Raw genomic sequence first — 20,541 nt, forward strand, 5'->3', positions numbered from 1 at the left:
TCTTATCACGAGAGATGGATTCATGTGTGAATCACTACTCATGAAATATGGATCAATAAATTTGACTCAAAAACTACATCGTTAAATTCTGATAGCAATGTCACAATAAAATACCTATTAAATTTATTATTGAATGGAAATTTGTTATATTATACTAATTAAATCATCATTTCCTAATAAAATCATATGTTGCAGAATTAATTAAATTAAATTAAATATTCTAATTTTAAAGTTTTAATTACAACTAATTATGACACTTGTTAAAATATTCTAGTCATTAATCCGTTCACCATCACTAACTAGGCAAACCATGAAAGTTGTTTGCGACGTTAAATTCTTCGAGCACTGATGTATATAAATGGAAGGCTGGAGGATTTTTTAAAAACTATCTTAGCTGATCTATTGTGAGCAGATTTTCGTGTCCGGTACAATGAAAACTAGAGGTTACCATCCTCCAGCAAATTGTATATTTGATCACCAATAAGTATGATGGGACTCTTCCTCATCTCTTCTTTTACAGGGACGCCAAAATCTTTCGCACAGCAATTTACATTATTGAAAAAAAAGCATTTGCAGACAGTTAAACAAAATTTAAACAGTGTTATAAGCCTTGGAAAAACAGAGAATGCACAAGAAAAGCGAATGGATTTTTTTAAAAACCTGCCATTTGGAAAACCCAATGAAAACTTGCACAAATTGTGTGAAGACGGGCAGTTGAAAGAAGCCCTAGATGTTTTATTCAGAATGGATAAATTTGAAACGAGGCTTGATAAACACATGTATGTTTCGTTGTTAAAGGTCTGTGGTAATTTGAGAGCATTGGCAGAGGGGAAAATTGTGCATGCCCATATGATTTTAAGTGGAATTGAGGGGGAATATTTCGGGTACACTAAGCTTGTTATAATGTACGTGAAATGCTGGAGTTTGGAGTTCGCACGTCAGGTGTTTGACAAGATGTCTCAACGAGATGTGGTTTCCGAGACTGCCTTGATTGCAGGATATGCGCAGAGTGGGAGAATTAAGGATGCACGCCAAGTGTTTGACAAAATGCTTGAACGAAATGTAATTTCGTGGAATGCAATGATTGCGGGGTATGGGCGGGCTGGGTATGCTGTGGAGGGTATGCAACTTTTTAATCGTATGGGAGTTGAGAGCGTGAAGGCAAACCACTTTACGTTTTCGAATGTTATCGGCATTTGCGGAGGGTCAAAAGTATTGGAGCATGGCTTGCAGGTTGGAGCAAAGTTCTAGGGAACAAGTTTTGTTTGCTAGTGTCAAATAGTTGGTGAATTAATTTGGAAAACATACCTATAAGCATTTTAATCTGTTTCTTGACGTAACCGATTAATTTTACCATGAATTCCTAATGAATTTTGGAAAATCCATGAATTTAATGTACATTTTATGAGCGCTATTTACATTATACATTTTGGAGAACTTATGAATGCTCATTTTTAACATATGGAGGAGTTGTCAATGCAATGTTCAGCTTATATAAAATAGTTTTGGAAGAATTGTTAATTGGTAGAATTAAGATTTGAAAACTAAATGCAAAATTAGTCATTAGGCAAAGAAAAAACGATTAAATGTTTCCTACTGCAGGTTCATGGTCAAATCATCAAGATGGGATATGAGTCGGGTATTGCTGTAGGGAATGCTTTAATTGACATGTATGCTAAATGTGGGAATGTGGAGGCGGCATGCTCTGTATTTGGAAAAATGCATGACCAAGATGTTGTTTCGTGGACAGCTATGATTGCGGGATATGCACAAAATGATAGGATAGACGATGCACGCGAATTGTTTGATAGAATGTTTGAAAAAAATGTGGTTTCCTGGAATGCAATGATTTCCGGCTATGCTCAGAATGGTCTTGATGAGGAAGCCCTCTTGCTTTTTAAGAAAATGCGAAGGAACGGGAAGAAACCAAATCAGTCCACCTGTGTAAGTATTTTGAAGGCGTGTGCAAGTTTAATTGATCTAAGACAAGGGAATCAGGTCCATGGATACATCATCAAAATGGGATTTGATTCGGATGTCCATGTGGGGAGTACTCTCATTGACTTGTATGCCAAAGGAATAACCTTGAATGATGCTTGCAAAGTGTTTGACACAATGCCCGATCGAAATACAGTCTCGTGGTCTGTTATGGTTACGGGGTACTTGCGGCATGGAAATGTCAATGATGCGGAACAACTTTTCCAGATAATGCCTGAACGAAATGTTGTTTCTTGGAATGCAATGGTTGCAGGAAGTGCTCAGAACGGGCAAGTTGATGTTGCATTGAAATATTTTGTACAAATGCAATGTGAAGGCATAGAACCAGATGAGTTTACTTTTTCAAGTGTGCTGAGTGGATGTGCCATTTCGTATGCATTAGAACAAGGCAAACGGGTTCATGCCTTCATCATCAATAAGAAATTTGATTCATATATCTCTGTTGGGAATTCCCTTATTACGATGTATGCAAAAAATGGAAAAATAGATGATGCATGCAAAGTATTCAACAGAATGTCAAAACAAGATGTGGTCTCATGGACTGCAATGGTTACGGGATATGCTGAAAATGGGAGAACTGAAGAGGCTCAGCTACTCTTTGACAATATGCCTATACGTAATGTGGTCACATGGAATGCCATGATTACAGCATATCTCCAGAAAGGGAGGATGGGAGATGCAATCCAAATTTTTAGTAAAATGTCTGACCGAAATTTGATTACATGGAATGCCATGACTGCCGTCTATGCATGTGAAGAGGCTCTGCAGATCTTCTTTCAAATGCATCAGGCTGGTGTAACTCCAAACCAATCCACCTTTACTGGAGTTCTTAGCGTCTGTGCTAACCTAGCAGCTTTAGAGAAGGGTAAGCAGGTCCATGCATATATCATCAAGAAAGAATTCGATTTGGATGTTCTTGTAAGCAATGCTCTTATATCCATGTATGGGAAATGTGGTGATGTTGACAATGCACGTCAAGTGCTAGACAAATTGCAGGAAAGAGATACAATCTCGTGGAACGCAATGATTGCAGGATATGCCCAGCATGGATGTGGAAATAAGGCACTTGGACTCTTTGAGCATATGCAACAGTTAGGTATTAAACCTAACCACATCACATTTATTGGTGTTCTGACTGCATGCAGCCATGCAGGCCTAGTCATTGAAGGCTGGCATTATTTTCACTGCATGAGCCAAGATTATCACATCTCACCAACGGCAGAACATTATGCCTGCATGATTGACCTTCTTGGCCGTGCTGGCCACCTTGATGAAGCAAAGAACTTGATCTGCAGTATGCCATGTGAAGCCGATGCTGTTGTGTGGGGAGCCCTCCTTGGTGCTTGCAAAATCCATGCAAACATGGAGCTAGGAAAATTTGCTGCGGAGCACCTTTTTGCATTGGAACCTCAAAATGCAGCTGCATATGTAGCTCTATCAAACCTTTGTGCGATGATTGATAGGTGGGATGAGGTTGCTAAAGTGAGAATTTTGATGAGACAGAGGGGAGTAAAGAAGCAGCCAGGCTGTAGCTGGATTGAGGTCAAGAACAGGGTGCACACTTTTGTTGTTGGAGATAGATCACACTCACAAACTGAAAAAATCTATGCATTGCTTGCAAATTTGCATAGGCAAATGAAGGCAGCAGGGTATGTGCCTGATGCATTTTCCTTGGCACATGATGTAGAATAGTGAGTTGTGGCATATTCTGCCGTCACAGATATGGTTGGTGATTGGTATCAGCCTTCAGGGTTATCAATCCAAATATTGGGCTGCTATTCAGGTGTGTAAGTGTCAACTTCATGAGTGTACCAAGTGCCATGACGCAGTAAAGTTCATCTTGCTTATCAATTCAACCTTGGGACTTCATTTAATTTTGTAGCAGCCAGCTTCATATATTAAGCATCACACTGCAGCAATGCTGTGTGGAGAGAGAACTGGTTGCGAGAGATGCCAGTAGCTTCCATTGCCTTTTAAGGTAAGTTTTGTTCTGCTTGAGAGTATTTCTGATAACAAATAAAGGAACTAACCTTGTTTGCTATTTAGCTCTTGTAGGTATGGAATGCCAAGGTTACTGGAAGTGCCAAAGGCTCAGGTATAAGCTCAGCACCTTGCTTACTTAGCTTAGAAACAAAAAAAACAACATCCAGATGCAATAACTGGACATACACATTTCCTCCAGCACAAAAGTTTGAAAGGCTTATCATTCAAATTCCCTTTAAGGGGCGAGCAATTTTTTGTGATGTAGGAGAATCTCAAGGGTCAAGAAATCAGCATTGTGATAAAGGGATTTCTTCCAAATTTGGCTTTTTGAAGTCTAAAGTAGTGTTTTTGGGTGTTGGAGCCAACCTCTTCTTTTCAAATAATCAAATTCAAATGGATTTGTCTGTCTTTTGGACAACCCACTTGGTGGAAATCTTTCTGATTCCCACTTGACATATGTTGGCTAGATTATAATCTGTTAAGGTCACATCTTAACAAGGAGGGTTACATACGAGAATTATTAATATTTGCAATGCAAGAGCATCTATCACATGTCATGGAGGAGTTATCTGACATCTTTGACTTGTCTAGATCACCTTTGAAAGTGTAATACTTTGTTTGCGTGAAGATGCATGTTAAAGTATCTAACACGGCTTTATTATTTATGTAGAGGAGAATACTCCACCAGGCTATTTTCAACTGGTTGGGAGTTAAATTTGATTGAGGGATGATTGCTCCTTGATTTGGGCACCATATTTGAAATAATTATTGCTTTGGGAGTTACAATGTTGACGAAGAAGAACCTATATCTTGATTTTGGCAGCACCACTCTTACAGAAGAAGCATAAATTTGCTTGTTTGAGATTGGAAAGGGGCTGAACTTCTTGATTGATTCCAGGTTGAAGATTAGAATAGTTCTTCATCAGAGCTCTGATGCGAGAACTAAAGAATATTTAGTGGGGTTGAGGCTGAGGGTTACTTATTGTTTTTTCTTTGCAATGGCTGTTGCTTAGTTTGACATTGCAGGTTTGGATTGTGGGTCCTGGTTTATTTTTGCGGGTTCTATTCAGGTATTGAAGTCCTTTGTAGAGCTGAAGGTGGATTTTTAACTAGTGGAATCTGTCAGAATTTCCCCAAGCTTGTGTACAGTTGTTGCATTTCAATTTATGGGATTAGGTCTATTGTTTGAATTTGTTCTGTAAGAGAAAGAAATGTGATGAAGAGTTCTGATGATTTGTGTAACAAAAAAAACATCTCTATGTGCATTGCTGAAATAAAAAATCAGCCAATGATGTAATGAGTATTTGAAATTTGAAATCTGATTTCCATCAGCAAATTGGTGTTTACATTCAGATAAATGTCAACAAATGGACATCTTGGGCGTGTCTACAAATCAGCAAAACAAATGCAAATTTTGGTGTCTTGAAATTGCATATGAAATCAAAGAATTTTCATTCATTAAAGGTGTAACTGGGTGTGTTTAAAATTTAGATGATTTATGGGTTGTCTAGCCGCTGTGTTGAGTCCAACAGGGTGAGCGGTGTGGTATTGATGCAAGAAGGTTGCCATTCATGTGGCCCTCTATCATTGATTGCATAAGTTTGTAACTACATCATTGAACTTATCCATTTACTTTTATCTATTTTATTTCCAGAGAGCTATTGGTAGAAAGGTCCCTTATCAACAAATAATGGAAGAAAGCTGATATCTTCATGGTCCTACTGTATACCACCATTTAAGTATATGCAGTCAAGCTCATTAAAGGTAAATAAACACAAAATATGAAAAACACAAGCATGTAATGGCAAATATATTCCTCTACTAAAGATAGCAGATCTAGCTTAAACATCTTTAAAGTCGGGAGTCTGTTATTTCAAAGATTATCATCCATCTACTGCATGATTGACCTGGAGGGAGACCTCTGCATACCATCATAAATTGCTTTGCATACCTATCCTTTTAGGGATTGTTTCTTCATCCAATAAGGGCTCATCTAATCATATTAGGACATGAAATTTAAACTCCAAATAGAATTGGATAAAAAGACTTTGCTCTTAAATTCTTTAGCAGTATTATCAGTTCTGTAGATTGATAATTTTCTAAATATTTGAAAACCTACTTTTAGACTCTACCTAAGTTATGATGACTGTACATCAAACAAAAAAATTCTGAATGTGAGAGACCAAGGTTATCTATAGATAGCAATTGCAGTAAAACACTTTGTATTTGACACACAGCAAATGCAAAAGCATTCAGACCTTTAACCTTGTGATTTGATGCAGAGTTGAGTAGCTTAAGATGCAATGGGGTGTTAAAAACTTGATCCGTAATCTCGTAAAGTTTTTATGGTTATTGGAAATATTCAGATGTGTATGCAACACTAATTGAGTTACACTCCAAGCTGACAGAAATTGCAATGTAAAAAGTGCCAGAGTTAATGTTGTTTGAGTTGCTGTACATGAAACAGTACTGTAGTTGCATGAAACAAAAATGAAAACATCGTGAAACAAAAAAGTATGGCTCTTTATTGTGGAAACCCAGTAATCGGGAAAATGGAATGGAAGGGGCAATTGGTCAACTTTCCATCCATCCTCTGGTCACAACTAATTACAAAGAAAGCATATAGATTAATGTTTAATATTGATATGTTGGTACCCAAATGAATTCCAATCTACTCCTACAATCAAATTCTCTTAACTCTTTCACTTATATGTGTCTGTTCCTTATGTGTTCATGCCTATCATCTTGTGTAATATTAAGTGCCAAAGGCAAGCTTACATGAGGATGCCTCCCCACTCCTGGAGCCCATGTCCTTGTCCCTTGCCATCCCTCAAAATTTGCAAAACCCAGAAAATGCAAGGGCCATTTTGGAAACGGTTGGGAATGCCTGGCTGTCCCCGGGATCATAAATGGAAAACTCACTTGGCAAACACTTGCCAAGCCCCCCAAAAAAAATTTGGCCAGTTGTAAAAAAAACTCGAGAACTTAAAAAACAGCTGAGGTTTAATTAATAAAGACAATTTTTTTGCACAAAATTCAATGAGAAGATGCTTTCAATGAGTTAATTAATGAGAACACAAAAGAAACAAGCAGAGTTTATATATATATATATATAAATGCAAAGTGGGTACAAATCACATTCTCATATGAAATGCTGATGGTGAGAAGCTGAATAGTAAATAGTTTCTATAAAACTAGAAGCAAATACATCATAGGAAAATAGTCCAAGAGTGAGTTTGAGCAATTTTGGCCTATTGGAAAGTAACGCTTGTCTTGGGTGTGATCAAGTGGTTGAGCTAAGTCTGTCATGACTTAGGAAAATGATTGCAACCAACTGATTTCTGAGAAAGTGAGTTAGAATCATTAGAAAATCCTTGTTTCAAGTTCAAGTTGACCTCAAATAGCCAGGACAGGTTGATGGCATGCTCAATCCTGAAATTTGGTTAAGCCTTGAATTTTTTGAAAACTCCCAAAATCTAGAATTTGTATTTTAACTCCTATGAAGCTGAAACTTATCTCAAACATCTTGATAGTATTTATACAAATATATCTTAAAGTAAAACTTATACTTAAATCTTATATTTGTATGAATCTTCTTCCCAACTCTAGCTAAAACAAAGGGAGAGGTAGAAGTAGAGGATCTTGTCCCAGAAGTCTGTAATGGGCACAACTGTGCATCCTTGCACAGAATGTCTAACTCGGTCTGTGGCTTGTCCTCCATCCTAGATGTAGCCCTGCCTCAAGCTTCTTCTAGCTCTAGCAATGACTACTAATTCAACTCAATGTGATCCAATGCAAAACTAAATCAACCGCCCTCCTTCATAGCCTGCCTCTCAAAATCATTGATGTCATCTTTTCCAAAAATCACCACAAATCTGCCTCAAATTGATAGAAAACAATTTGCAACTGTTTGGAGTACAAGGATTTTGGAAGACTATTTTCCCCCTCTCAACAAAATACAAGTGAAGAAATGAGAAATGAAATTAATTTGGATTGTTTTTTGCCTTTAAGTACTGTTATAAAACTACTAGTTCTTGCCAAAAAATTGGCCAGTTTTTACCAAAAAATTGGAGAGTTTTTGTTGCCAGTAAAAGTCTGAAAAACTAACCAAGCCAGAAAACTTGGCCGGTACTCTGCCAATAGTCCATCTATGCCCAGGATGACCGGGGACATCTAAGATGTCACTTGACCATTCCGAGGATGGCCAGGTGTTCCCCACCTCTCCTACATTTTGCCACATTCTGCAAAAGCTTCTAAGTCAGAAATAAATATCAATTACGAATGTGAAGCTGCAGCCAATGTATGTCAATTTTTTCTCAATTTTCTAAAAATGTTAGCTTGTTGGTGAGTTAATAAATTGAAAAATATTTTCAGTGTTTTGAATTCAGACATTCAATCATAATCAAACACAAAATAAGTAGTAACAATAGTGCCAATCACGATGGTTGTTGAAACGAAAATGAAGTCAATATAATATCAGTAGATCATTACTGTAATTTGAAAAATCCAAACTCACCTTTTATTCCACAAGATCATTTTACATTTTCTCACCCTTCCATCAAAAAATTGCTAGAAGGCCCTTTCAATCCCAAAGATACCATTGCTTCAATTTACCACCAATTTGTTTGTCAACAGTTGCAAAAATGTAGAGGGCAACAGGCATTGGCTATGTCATGTTTGCAACATTGATTATCATGGGAGCTATACTAGGGCTTGAAACTTAGAAACCATCTACTGAGTGAGAGAGAACACGGTGTTAGAATTTGTGAGGAAATAGATTTGGAACAAGAACTTGAAGCTGCAAAATTGGTTGGAGTGAGTGAAGACAAATCATTGGCTCAAATCACAATAAGAAACAATCATCAATTACTTTGCATGCCTATTACAATGTATCAATTCCAGAGTTGTGATAGAGGGAAGAGGACACCCACTTCCGTTGCAGGTGAGAAAAATGTAGTGATAGAGTTTCAGTGAATATGCAAAAAACATAAGAAAGCTGATGATTCAGTGGCCAATTTTTTATGCCTGTGTGATCCCATTTCATTTCACAAGGCCACCTTTCCATTTTGAGAGATGTATAGGTAGTTGGATCCACTTATGCCCCCCCCCCCCCCCCTAGAGAACATAGATTACATACCTCCTTGATGAACAATATTCAAAAGTGAACATGTTGACGAAGGTGATGAAGCAAACATGGATTAAAACTAGCTGCTCCATTATCATGGATGGGTGGATTGATATTCAACATCGACTACTCATTAGTATTATTATCACATGCCTTGTTGGTTATTTTCTAAAAGCTATTGATTGTTTTGGAAAATGCAAGGAATGCTTGTTTCTAGTTTGCTAGTTTGAAGGAGGCCATAGAGGAGGCTGGGTCATCTAATGTGGTGTTTGTTATGACAGGATTCAACTCATGTTTGTAAGTTAGTTCATCTGATGGTTCAGAGTACTTTGAAACATATTTATGAGCAGCATGTTACATGCTTTGAAAGACATTGGTAAAATGAATTGGGTCAAGGTAGCAATAGTAGAGGCTAGAGACATACAAATGTTTGTCCCCATCACACTTGCACTAATCTAGTCTTATTCAAAGAAATAGTTCCCCAAACTAGTTGGGATTAGTTATGTTAGCTCTTTTGTTTTGTTGGAGAGGATGTTGGAGGTGCAGGATGCTCTGCAATCCATGGTTGTTTGTGAAGACTAGAAAAGGTGGGCTCAATCAAAAGACATAAGAAGGCAAGCTAGTGAGAGAGCACTTAATGAAACTTGGTGGTCCAATATCAGGTAAGAGAGAGCATTTGAGTTTGTACTTCATTTTACTTTTTTATTTGAACATTTTAGTTTTGAATGTTTTATTATTATTGGTGCTAGTAAGATGTTTTTAATATTTTAAAAAGTTTTAAATGTTCCTTGCAGGTATTTTTCTCGATCATATCGCCTGTTGTGGGACTAAAAGGTATGTAGATACAAACTCTCCTAACTTTGGAGAGATCAATGGGATTTTTGACAGCATGCTTCAACAAATGCAGCAAGCAATTTGTATAAAGGACATTGCATTGCGATCATACAAAAAGTGTTCAAGCCTACTGTAACAAAGAGGTGGAATGCACTGAACACCCCTCTTAATATGGCTGCCTATGCTCTTAATCCAAAGTGGTATGCACCTAGACCTTTCTGAATGCTCCCTTCTGAGGATGATGAGGTCATGGAGAGGCTTATGGAGGCCCTTAGTAAAATATATAGAACCTAGGCCACAACTATTCTTCAAGAGCAGTAGCTTCAATTTTCCAATTTTCAAGGTCTTAAATTCTGCAAACTAGATCTTTCTAATATATTTGGAAAGACTCATACATACATATATTGTTATCCCCTGCCGTCCTCTCATCCCCATCCTCGAAAGCCATGGAACATAGGCCAAAGGACTTCAAGCATCAAGGAACATGAAAGTACCTCTTGCTACCATTAGTTTGTCATTTTGATTGAAATAAGTCAATAGCGCTGATGGAACTCTAAAATTTGGCAAATTTTAGATTCCCAAGCACCATGGTAAAGAAAAAATCTTTAAATCTTACCCACTACTTATATTCAAACAATATACACTATAAGTCATGATAAAAAATATGTGGAAAAGGAAGTCAGTTCATATATATTGCATGCATTTCAGTATCATACAAAAGTGTCATGAGAATGTTCTAAATCATAGTTTAGGACGCAAAAGAATTTTTCAGAGTGATCATGAGCAGTGATTGACAAACATCTTCATCATGTTGAGGACTTGGACCAAGTGACCAAAAAAAAATGTAATTGGTTGATGCTATAATTGTAAATGCTGTAACAGAACAAAACATTGCAAAACATCATATGGATGTCTCCAACATTTCATTCACTTCTAAAAATTCTGAATGAATCATCATCTCAAAGATAAATGTTTTCTTTGCTCTCAACTGGTTGTTCTCCATTTTAGATGAAGATTCATGTCCAAACATTATCCCCAGATGCAAAGTTTTAAAGTCCAAATGTGATTTGGATTTCTCTGATTAATAATGTCTAGGATACAGGATACCTGAAGCTTAGTGATTGCAGGGGTAAATAACAACAATATTTAAGGCACACATCTAGATATGGTTTTTCTCTTTTAGAAATTCTGCAAGCAAGGAACCATGAAGTGTATTTTGTTCATATTTGCTGAAGATGAACCATTCAAAATTTCCAAGGAATGAATGAGGCCCTCGCTCGACTCTGTTATGTGTTCAAAACCCGACTTTGCCCAGCATGAAGAATGATTGTTGCTTTACCACTCTCTTGTAGAGAGAATCTGATAAGCAACCCGAGGATTTCAATGTGCCCAGAATTTGGATGCCCGGGGCCAAGTGAACTACACAAGTGCTCCCCTCTATTTTCTTTCACAGCAACACATAGAGGGTCATCCCACGAAGGCTAACAAAAGATTCGAGGATATGTACAGACATGGAGGTTATATAGCATTGTCCGGGCAATTAATGGCTATGGTAATAAAGACGTCTTACATAGAGAAAAGGGATGTTGTGACTAATCCAAATCCTCAAGGCAGAAATCTGGTATGATAAAATCTTCATCATCATGAGTAAGGGCACGATGACAATAAATCTATGCAGTGAAAATATGTATTGAAAGAGACCACAAGCAAATTACAAATGGCAATGATATGTTCAGATTGATGTCCATTTGGAGAGGAAAGTGTGCGTAAGTCTTCATATTTGTGAACCATTCTAGAAATAATAGACATGCCTTGATTCCATCACACTCAAACGTCTTCTTCATCCGCGCTAGGAAGATATTTCAAAAGGATCATGTCTTGTTCTATGCACTAACAAGAATACACCTTTGTGTGCATCGACAAACAGAAGAGAAATGAGAACCTATCAAATTTGGGTGTTGTCAATAAGAGAGTCATTGTGAGTTTCAAATTCATCTAAACAAGCAACATAATATAATTAAATTTATGCCTAAGCGATGATCAGTGGTATCGGAAATTGAATTGAGACCAGCGTGGACAAAGATAGTCTTTGCAATTATATCATGCCTCATTATGGAAGTAAATGAAGAATAATTGATAATTTGTTAATTATATGTAGTTGCTATGTTCATAACCTTTTAGGATAGAAAGGTGTGATTTATTTTTGAAGACATGATGTTTGGATTTGAAAAGTCACCCTCTATGTATAAATAAGAAGAGAGGTCCGAAAGCAATAGGAATATATCCGAACATTCATATTCTCAAGGAGGATTATTTTACATTTATTTTTACAGAAGGAAAGTGAGTCTTAATATGGATTTGTAATATAAATTCAATTATTTTATTATAATAATAAAATAAGAAGTCTTGAGTTTATATTTAAATGGCACAAAGATTTAAACTGCAGATGAATCGCCCTTTATAATTATTTTTTGGAATGCTGTATACAAGTTAAATGTCAGATAAGTGGACAAGATCATTTAGCATTTAAATCTGATCATCACAGATAGTGTGAAATATTTAATTGTTTCCGTATCTATGTCCAATTTGTCTTCTAGAGGAGTTAAAATTCAATCTGGACTAATTTAAGATTACATAAATATTTGATCTGTCGCATCTCGATTATTTAATTGTTGACACTTTAAGTACATGAAACATTATAAAGTTGTACATGAAAATTCACCGAAGTTGACTCTATTGCTCGGATGAGCAGAGGCACTGGTCTTTCTATTATTGAAGTCAGAAAATCTACATATTCCTTCTACAAACATCGGATCCATTATTAAAACCTTATACAATTCATTCAATTCAAACACTTAGCATCTAGTTTTCATTTTAATTGAGTTTGAGGGCCTTGCTAGTCGGAGAACTCCAAAGTTTAAATTCACTTTAGAAAAGCTCTGAACCAAGTGACCAAGTTCAAGGAGAAGGTCTATCCGCCTAGGTGTGGTGGAGCCTGAAGTGTAGGGGAGTCAATAAGTATTCCCGTTCGTTGGCCAGAACTGATTGAGAAGTCCTATCACAGAAGTGGCAAGCTCTTGGATTTCCAATCTGCAGTTTTGGGAACCAACAAGCACCAAGGGCATCAAGGTTAACTCACCATACAACATCCACAACCACCACAGTCGCATGCATAAGTGCCACCATGTTGTTCCTGAGGATTTTGTTTTTGTACAAAATGCTTTGTGTTCTAATTTGAGTCTATTTGATGAGTTGAATAGTGTTTCTGGATTCTTGTGAGTCACAACCCAATGAAGTTGGTGATGAAAATGCAGAGAATTTAGTTGCAATAGATTATTAGTTAGCAGTAATGGTTTTGCTTAGCATGCTTGACATGATGTTGAACAAACATATACCCTTCCCATTACAAGGGCAGTCGAAAGATAGAGACAATGGCAAGCAAGACAAACAATTAATGCATTTCATTTACAAAGCGTAAATTTAACATTGAATCTTTTAGCAAAATGAAATCCTCATTATAAATGTTAACATGTAATTACATCATCATATTGTGAAGTGTTCAAACAGCTTTCAAACATCCATTAAGTGATTTTATCTTTCTAACACCAACAAGTGTAAAAACCATGTTCTTGTCTGCAAATAGTTTGTGTTGATTCTTCAACACATCTATCTATTTATGAGCTGCACATTTATTTTAAACATAACATTTCAATTCTTTGCATGCCACAAGAATATTTCCTCAAAACTAATCTAGTTACAATATAGCAATCATTTTAACAAGTTAATAATTATTGCAATGTGTTTGAGGCAAGCGACAAGGAACAAAGAGTTTATATAGCCTTGATCAATGTTGCATTTTGCTAGGCCTATACATGTCAACATTCCCATGGGGTGACCTGAATGTAGGGATCAATTTATCGTGTGAAACACAAGAAATATGGTTTTTAGTATGATGGAACCAAGCCCACTTCCCTGTACTCTTCTGTCTTTCCCTCAAGATGTTCCCTAGTTTTTGTCTGTCAGATGGGCTGACTAGTTGGGACAGAGCATTCCAAAGCGAAAGACCCAGTTTCAAGTCCTGGCAAATTAAATAACAAATGCCATTTCAATGTTTAACAATGAAGATGTTAAGATTAAGCCTCATAGTCAATTTTTGGACCACAATACATTGCACAAAGCAATGAAAACTCAAGAATGGTTCTCTGTGATGAATTACAGGTAGTAACAGCTTGTAGTAAAGTTCGAACAGAAAATTTTTCCAGGAATCTTCAGAAGCAGTTCATAGTTAAACTTATTGAATGTGCGTGCAAAATTTTGAACTAATGATATTTTTTTCCTAGGCTATTGGGAATTCATAAATCAAAATGTCATTTTAGTGTCATTGTCCCAACAGAACAATGGGGGATGTTAATATAATTGAATTGAAAAAAAAAATCCAATGAAACCCATCTCTAGCATCAATACCCATCTTGAGATTAGCTTAGGAATGTGAAGCTATTCTACAATATCGTAACATCTATGATCTTGGTCAACTCACAAGTTGACAAAAAAAACACTAAACAAAGTATCTACTTTCATTCTGAGTATGTCAACATCCCCTCATCATTTTTGCATTTTTTGGGAAAGAGGGTGATTTAAATTCCAATCCGCTGGAATGCCATGATTATTTACCATGGTTAGGCCTGCCTTTAGGATCCATTACTCTTTTTAAAATTGGATTTATCTATTTATAGCAAGCAATTTTTCCAAAAAATGGAAGGCAAACAAAGTATTGAAAATCATCTATAAGTATTTATATTTTAAGCAGCATCTTTAGACAGACTTGATCATATTTTAAGCAGCATATTTATATTTCGTAGAGAAATTGCAATAGCTATTTAAGCTCAAATTGGTTTGCCACAAAAATTGTAAGAATTCTCGGCAAGCCTTTGATGTCCACCATCAACAATATTGTTTTCTATAGATTTGTGATTCCTCACAAAACAATGGCATGTGCTTTATGTTTCAAGTTATTGGTAATTACAAAACAAGTCACATTTTTCAGTATTTTTTGAAGTTTATTATATAAATCCATTTGAATTCTTTTGCACCAAAACTAATAAGCTTCAAGTTAAACTTCTAACTGTGACAACTGATTCTTTGGTTTCCATGTTCTGTTAAAAATGTATGGAAATAGTATTGAAACAACTCAACCGTCATGAACCTCAGATCATTTATCTAATCTGTGCCCAGATATACAAAGTTACCAAAAACTGCAATCTGCCAGAGGATGGGCAATCTCCATGGCAGGAGAAACTTATAACAATTGTTTTGCATTGAGATTGATTTATTCCCGGGCTATACAACAATATGATAAAAGGATCCCAAAGGACATCTTCGGCACCACAAAAGAAAATACTTGGTTTTTAGGCTTTGCTTTGAATGGCTAATGGCCAGTATTTTGAAAACCAATATATCACCAAACGAAATAAAAGCCAAAATCTTTATAAAAAAATTACAGATCCATCTCATGGAATCCAAAAGTATTACATAATATTACATACCCATTTTGTAATGCATGAGTGAAATTGGTTACGTCCTTGATCTCTTCCTTGCTTTAGACTATTACAAATATGTAGCATATCGTGTTACTCATTCCTGCCTTTCTGACATTAGGTACAAATTGTCAACAAGTCATTGCCATTGACAGTTAGGTTCTTTTATATTCAGAAAGGTAATAGCAGCTCTTTAAATTCTTCTACTAGCACATAGCTCACAGAGATTTTTTCAAATGTCTCCACACTGACTCTTAACAAATCCTTTAAGTTCAACCATAAACTGGATCAAGGAAAAAGTTCTACGTAACCAGTTGCAACAGCTACTCCTAATATCACAATAGGAGGAAGAACCACAAACAGTGCAATGGTTGTGAAAAAAGGCGTATCATTCCTTTTGGCCACTTTGTTCAAATAGTCCTGTCTCTTAATATTTCGTTTTTGCGATATTGGTAAGGAGTTGAAGTTGGGAGGCTTGAACCGTTTGCCAAGTGGTATTGTGGCTTCATCAACGTTGTTGCTTACCAATTCACTGAGCTGCTCACGAATTGTCTTTTTGGACGGAGCCTGAGATTGCCAACTCCCTGTTTAAAGATCAGTACAGTGTTCATCATTTACAGCTTATATCACTATTATAGACACGGCTATGGCTATCAAAGAGAACTATAAGAAGCTAGAGATTGAAAAAGTTGCACAGGTACAGATTCCCTGCTTATGGGGTATTCACATGTAGATTCTGTGTGCAGCTACTGATAATCAATTCAGAAAGCTGGAAAATGGTAGAAAAGGAGTATATAATTTAGTTATGAAAATTGTGCAAAAAAGATCATTTGAATAATATAAATCTTTTTCTGAGCGGGCACAAAATATTATGTTTAATAATTGCAAATACCTTTACTTTAGGTTAAAGAGGACTGAAAGTGAAAACTGTTTGATTACCAACCTTCTAGGTTAACAGTGCTGTTAGATGTCAGTCGTTCCAAGATATCTAATTGAGACTGCACTGATGATCCTGTCCAGAGAACAAAAAAAGATGATAGTATGAGTAAATAAATATGTTTCGGAGTACACAACATTTTTTTTAAAGGAACTCCTTAAGCTTGTGAAGGGACGGGGAGAACAAACCATGAAATAAGATCATCTGTCAAGTGTTCAAGCAGTTGTAAAGAAATCAAGGGATCACAATATTACTGCTATACAAATGAACTTTAACGAATGTGAGTTGCCATGAGAACATAAACATAATAAATCTATTAACTGATTGTCATGGGGTTCTCCATGAGAAGTTCTCTAAAAGCAGATGCTTTGCGCAATAAAAATATATTCACTTGCAAAACCAATACTCAGCTGCGATAGAGGAAATTGATGTAGAAAAGCAGAGTGCTTTGCTACAAGACTAGGTTTTCTAGAGCATTAGCTTGGAGAAGTGCATTTATAATTAGATCAATTTTTTGTGTAGGGATTTAAAAGAAGAGCATCTCTATCACAATTGCACTCGTGCTTTTTCTCATGTTCTAGAAAGGAATCCAGAGATTTTGATCCTTGTTTTTTCAAAAAAGCTGATTTACAAAGATCAGTGTTCATGAAAGCCTAATAAGTGTTCTACTCAAACTGCACTCAGACAGATGAGCTTTTTGAAGTGCCGTATGTACTTCTGCGAAGAAAAGTAAGGAAGAATCTTAGGAAGTATTTATTGAAAACCTTATAAATATAATTCATAAATCAATATTGTCCGGGGCTCCATGAAACCACACCTTTGACCATAAGAATTATTTACAGTTAGAAATGGCATTCAGACATTTTCTTCTGTTTAGTTTATCTAGATGAATAATCCGTCTCTCCACTCAAAGCTTCCAAATCAACAATTTCATGCCATATAATACTACAATTGAATTGAGCTTCACAGGTTTCCAAAACTTTCAGATTCCTGTATCATATAATGTACTTGTGGTCTATGCAACTATGCTGCGCAGGTAGTAAGATAAAGTCTATTCGACTAATTGCTAATAAAATCAAGTAGTTATGAGAACATCTGACACATACTGAAGATAAGAACACTGGCCTTCCAAGTTTTAACATTGAGTACATATTTATCCGACTTGGAAGGCCAGTGTTCTCATCGTCAGTATGTGTTAGATGTTCTCATAACTGCTTTAACTGGATCAGTATGTGCGCAATGTTAAAAATTGGAAGGCCAGTGTTTTTATCTTCGATATGTATTAGATGTTCTCATTACTAGATTTTATTAGTAATGAGAGGAGCAGATGACAAAAAATAAATTCCATTTCAGTCAATTGCAAGCAACTAAGGCAGTAATTTACCATAGAATAGTCCTACAAAAGAATCCTAGAGGTGTACATTGTCTTCCACGGGGCTGAAAGGCCTGCACATAATAATGGCAGGCAACCGTTTGGAGTAGGAACATATTATCAAATCTTTGCATAATGAGCTTCGTGTGGTAACAGGCAGCAAAAAGTGGTAAAATTCATATCCTTTTAATTCAATTTAACCAATCAAAATTAAAGTAAATGACCAAACAAAGAAAATATTCTTAAAACGATGGAATACTGACTATAGAGGATGACTAACTTATTAAAACGATGGAATACTGACTAGTGCTACAGATGATAAATAAAAAAGTGCCTTGCTTTTTATGGTGGTAAGATTCCCCATGTGGTGATTGTGTTTAGCTAAAAGTGGTTGCTTTTTTATAAATTCTACCAAATTATAAACGAGCTGTTGGCAAATCAGCTACTGCCATTATAAAATCCAGCTACTTGGATACCACTAGATTTAAAAAAAACCGAAATTAACATAAAATCCTACGCAATTGAACACTCTCAGAGATTTAAAAAGAGAGAGAAAGTATTCAATCCTTTAATTTTCAACCCTTAGATGAACTCATGCAACTCTTGTATGTATCTGAACAGCTCTTTACCTGCTGACCTGCATTCATCAGGTGATTCTTCTGAAATACCAGACTCTTCTGTTCTGTTTGCAGCGGCAATAGGTGGGCTTGCAGTCCTAATTTTCACGCTACTACAAGAGTGAAGTCTGCAATGATGACACAATCCAATTGAAAGTGTTTCCGTCTCTTTTGGAGAAGAAAACACCGCCACATTTTTGTTGTATTTAACCTTGACGCTGCTGCCTACTGAAATGTCCCGAACTAGAGAAGTTAGAAACCCAAGTTTTAGTGCCATTGTAGATACTATGTTGTGTTCAGTATTCGAACTAATGTATTAGATTACACTTATTTGAATATGTTTCATTTGGGTTTTCCAGTCGGTTGCAAAGAGTACAAGCTCATTCACATGTATTGAGATTTTCTCAGGAATATTGTGGCCGTTCATTTTTATGAATATTGCCAAAGGATTGTGAAGGAAACATTTGTCCTCGTTGTGTTTAGTTGTGGGGCCAAGAAACAAATTTACTTGTGTGGTTAAGATCGCCTGAAATTGAAGAGTTGTGGGGCAACTTCGAAGTGAAAGCGTCCTTGTAGATGGATGGAAGAAAGAACATGTTGGGAAAGAGATTATTATAGTTAATAAAATATATTTTATTGTCTTTGCAACTTGATTATTTGTAGCTGTAGTTTTGGTTTCTTAGTAGGGGTGACAATTTACTGTTATATTAGATCCTTTTAATTACTACTTATAAAAAGTCTCAAAAAATGATAGCATGTGTACTAATAGTCAATCACATATGTACTAATAGTTGATCATTTTTAAGCATTCTTGGTTGTTGATTGATCCATTTCGCAAAAAGTAAATTTTTTTGGGTGAATGACTATTGGGACTGAACAAAATTGATTTTCGGCAAACATTTTAAAATGACATTTTTAGACCACCTTGCACTCTACGAGTTCTACAGAGAGCTCCGTAAAAGCTAACAAGTTGAAAGGTTAGCTTTAAGCTCTTCACTCACCTATGGGGGGTTTACTAAAAAAATCGACAAATTTTGACGTGTGGATTAGGAGTTTTAGGTGCCCAAAGTTAGCCTGGGCAGCTATTCGGTTGTCTCCCCTAGTTGGGATATGTTAAATTTTTAAAAGTTCAAAATTGAGAATTTCAAAGTGTCGTTTTAAACATATCCTTTATTGGTCCTATAACTCATTAGTTTTCACAACCAAAAGTATGTACCGATAAAGTTGCACAAGTGATCTAATTATTCACTTTTTAAGATTTTCTAGTGGGCTAATTATTTTAAACTCGGGTGGTAGTTGGTGTTTTCTTAGGCAATGTTCACTGAAATCAGACGAGGGAGGAGACCACTTAATTGTTATTAGGATAAACAGTTATGAAAATGTTACACAAAACAAAAGAACACGAAGAAGAGGAAAGTAAGCAACAAAACTCTAGCTGCACGTGGGTGTAGAACAAGATTTAGTATGCAAAGAACATTAACAAATAAAGTAAACATTCACAAACCAAAAACTAAATTCACATATATGGTTAGATAAAGAAAGCAAACAAGAAGTGCAAACCTCACAAGAGAAAACACTCCATGCTTTCCGGATTCTGTAGATGTGTCCTTTTGCTGTGGATGTATGCTCAAGATGCTCAAAAGCTGCTTCAATGGGGATGGGTAATGGCAAATTGGTAACTTTGTGAGCTCTCAATTTGGCATTATAAGGGTAAGATTGATGGCTTTGGTTCTCAAAATAGCATGGTAACTTTAGCTCAAAGATTGTTGATGAAATGGCTTGGGATGGGATTCAATTTATAGGCTAAGGGGTAGAGGGATCGAGGGCTTAGATGCAAGGATGGATGAAGGCTTAAGGAGGGCTAGGATGCACTCAAAGGAGAGCACATGGATTGTGCTTGTTTAGCACCAATGGGAAGGTGACACTTGTCACAAGGAGGATGAGTGTGAGAGGGTAGGGTAAAGGGTTGGTTAAAGGCATGATGAGTGGGGTTGAGTATGTAAGAGGGATGTAAGAGGAATGAGTGTGGAAGAGGGAAGAGTGTGGAAGATGGGTGTAAGAGTCATGAGTGGGCTTGTAAGAGTCTTTATGTTTTGTAAGAGCACTCATGACTTAGTGGTTGGGTTTTTTGAGGCGAGACT

The 20,541-nt window shown here is 36.3% G+C and overlaps 2 protein-coding genes across 4 annotated transcripts; one reads left to right on the forward strand and one right to left on the reverse strand.

The window, feature by feature from the left end:
* Positions 1–320: 320 nt before the first annotated feature.
* Positions 321–10,562, forward strand: LOC149580401 (pentatricopeptide repeat-containing protein At2g13600-like). Of its 3 annotated transcripts, XM_089790592.1 has the most exons (4): positions 321–1,233; positions 1,603–3,976; positions 4,054–9,768; positions 9,901–10,446. In XM_089790592.1, exons 1-2 carry the CDS (start codon positions 487–489, stop codon positions 3,688–3,690), a joined length of 2,835 nt encoding a protein of 944 aa, XP_089646718.1. In that variant the 5' UTR covers positions 321–486; the 3' UTR covers positions 3,691–3,976; positions 4,054–9,768; positions 9,901–10,446. The 3 variants fall into 3 exon arrangements, with proteins under 3 accessions (XP_089646718.1, XP_089646711.1, XP_089646702.1); XM_089790585.1 differs by having other exon boundaries at positions 4,045–10,562; XM_089790576.1 differs by having other exon boundaries at positions 4,054–10,562.
* Positions 10,563–15,393: 4,831 nt separating this feature from the next.
* LOC149580402 (myosin-G heavy chain-like protein) lies at positions 15,394–18,833 on the reverse strand. Its single transcript, XM_089790602.1, has 3 exons — positions 18,413–18,833; positions 16,418–16,486; positions 15,394–16,058 (listed from the first exon to the last, which is right to left on the reverse strand). The coding sequence occupies exons 1-3, from the start codon at positions 18,675–18,677 to the stop codon at positions 15,763–15,765; spliced, it is 630 nt and encodes a 209-aa protein (XP_089646728.1). The 5' UTR covers positions 18,678–18,833; the 3' UTR covers positions 15,394–15,762.
* Between the last annotated feature and the right edge of the window lie 1,708 nt (positions 18,834–20,541).

Source organism: Cupressus sempervirens, chromosome 1 (genome assembly GCF_028749045.1).
Source record: "Cupressus sempervirens isolate cs-2001-9-10 chromosome 1, ASM2874904v1, whole genome shotgun sequence".
NCBI classification, from domain to species: Eukaryota; Viridiplantae; Streptophyta; class Pinopsida; order Cupressales; family Cupressaceae; genus Cupressus; species Cupressus sempervirens.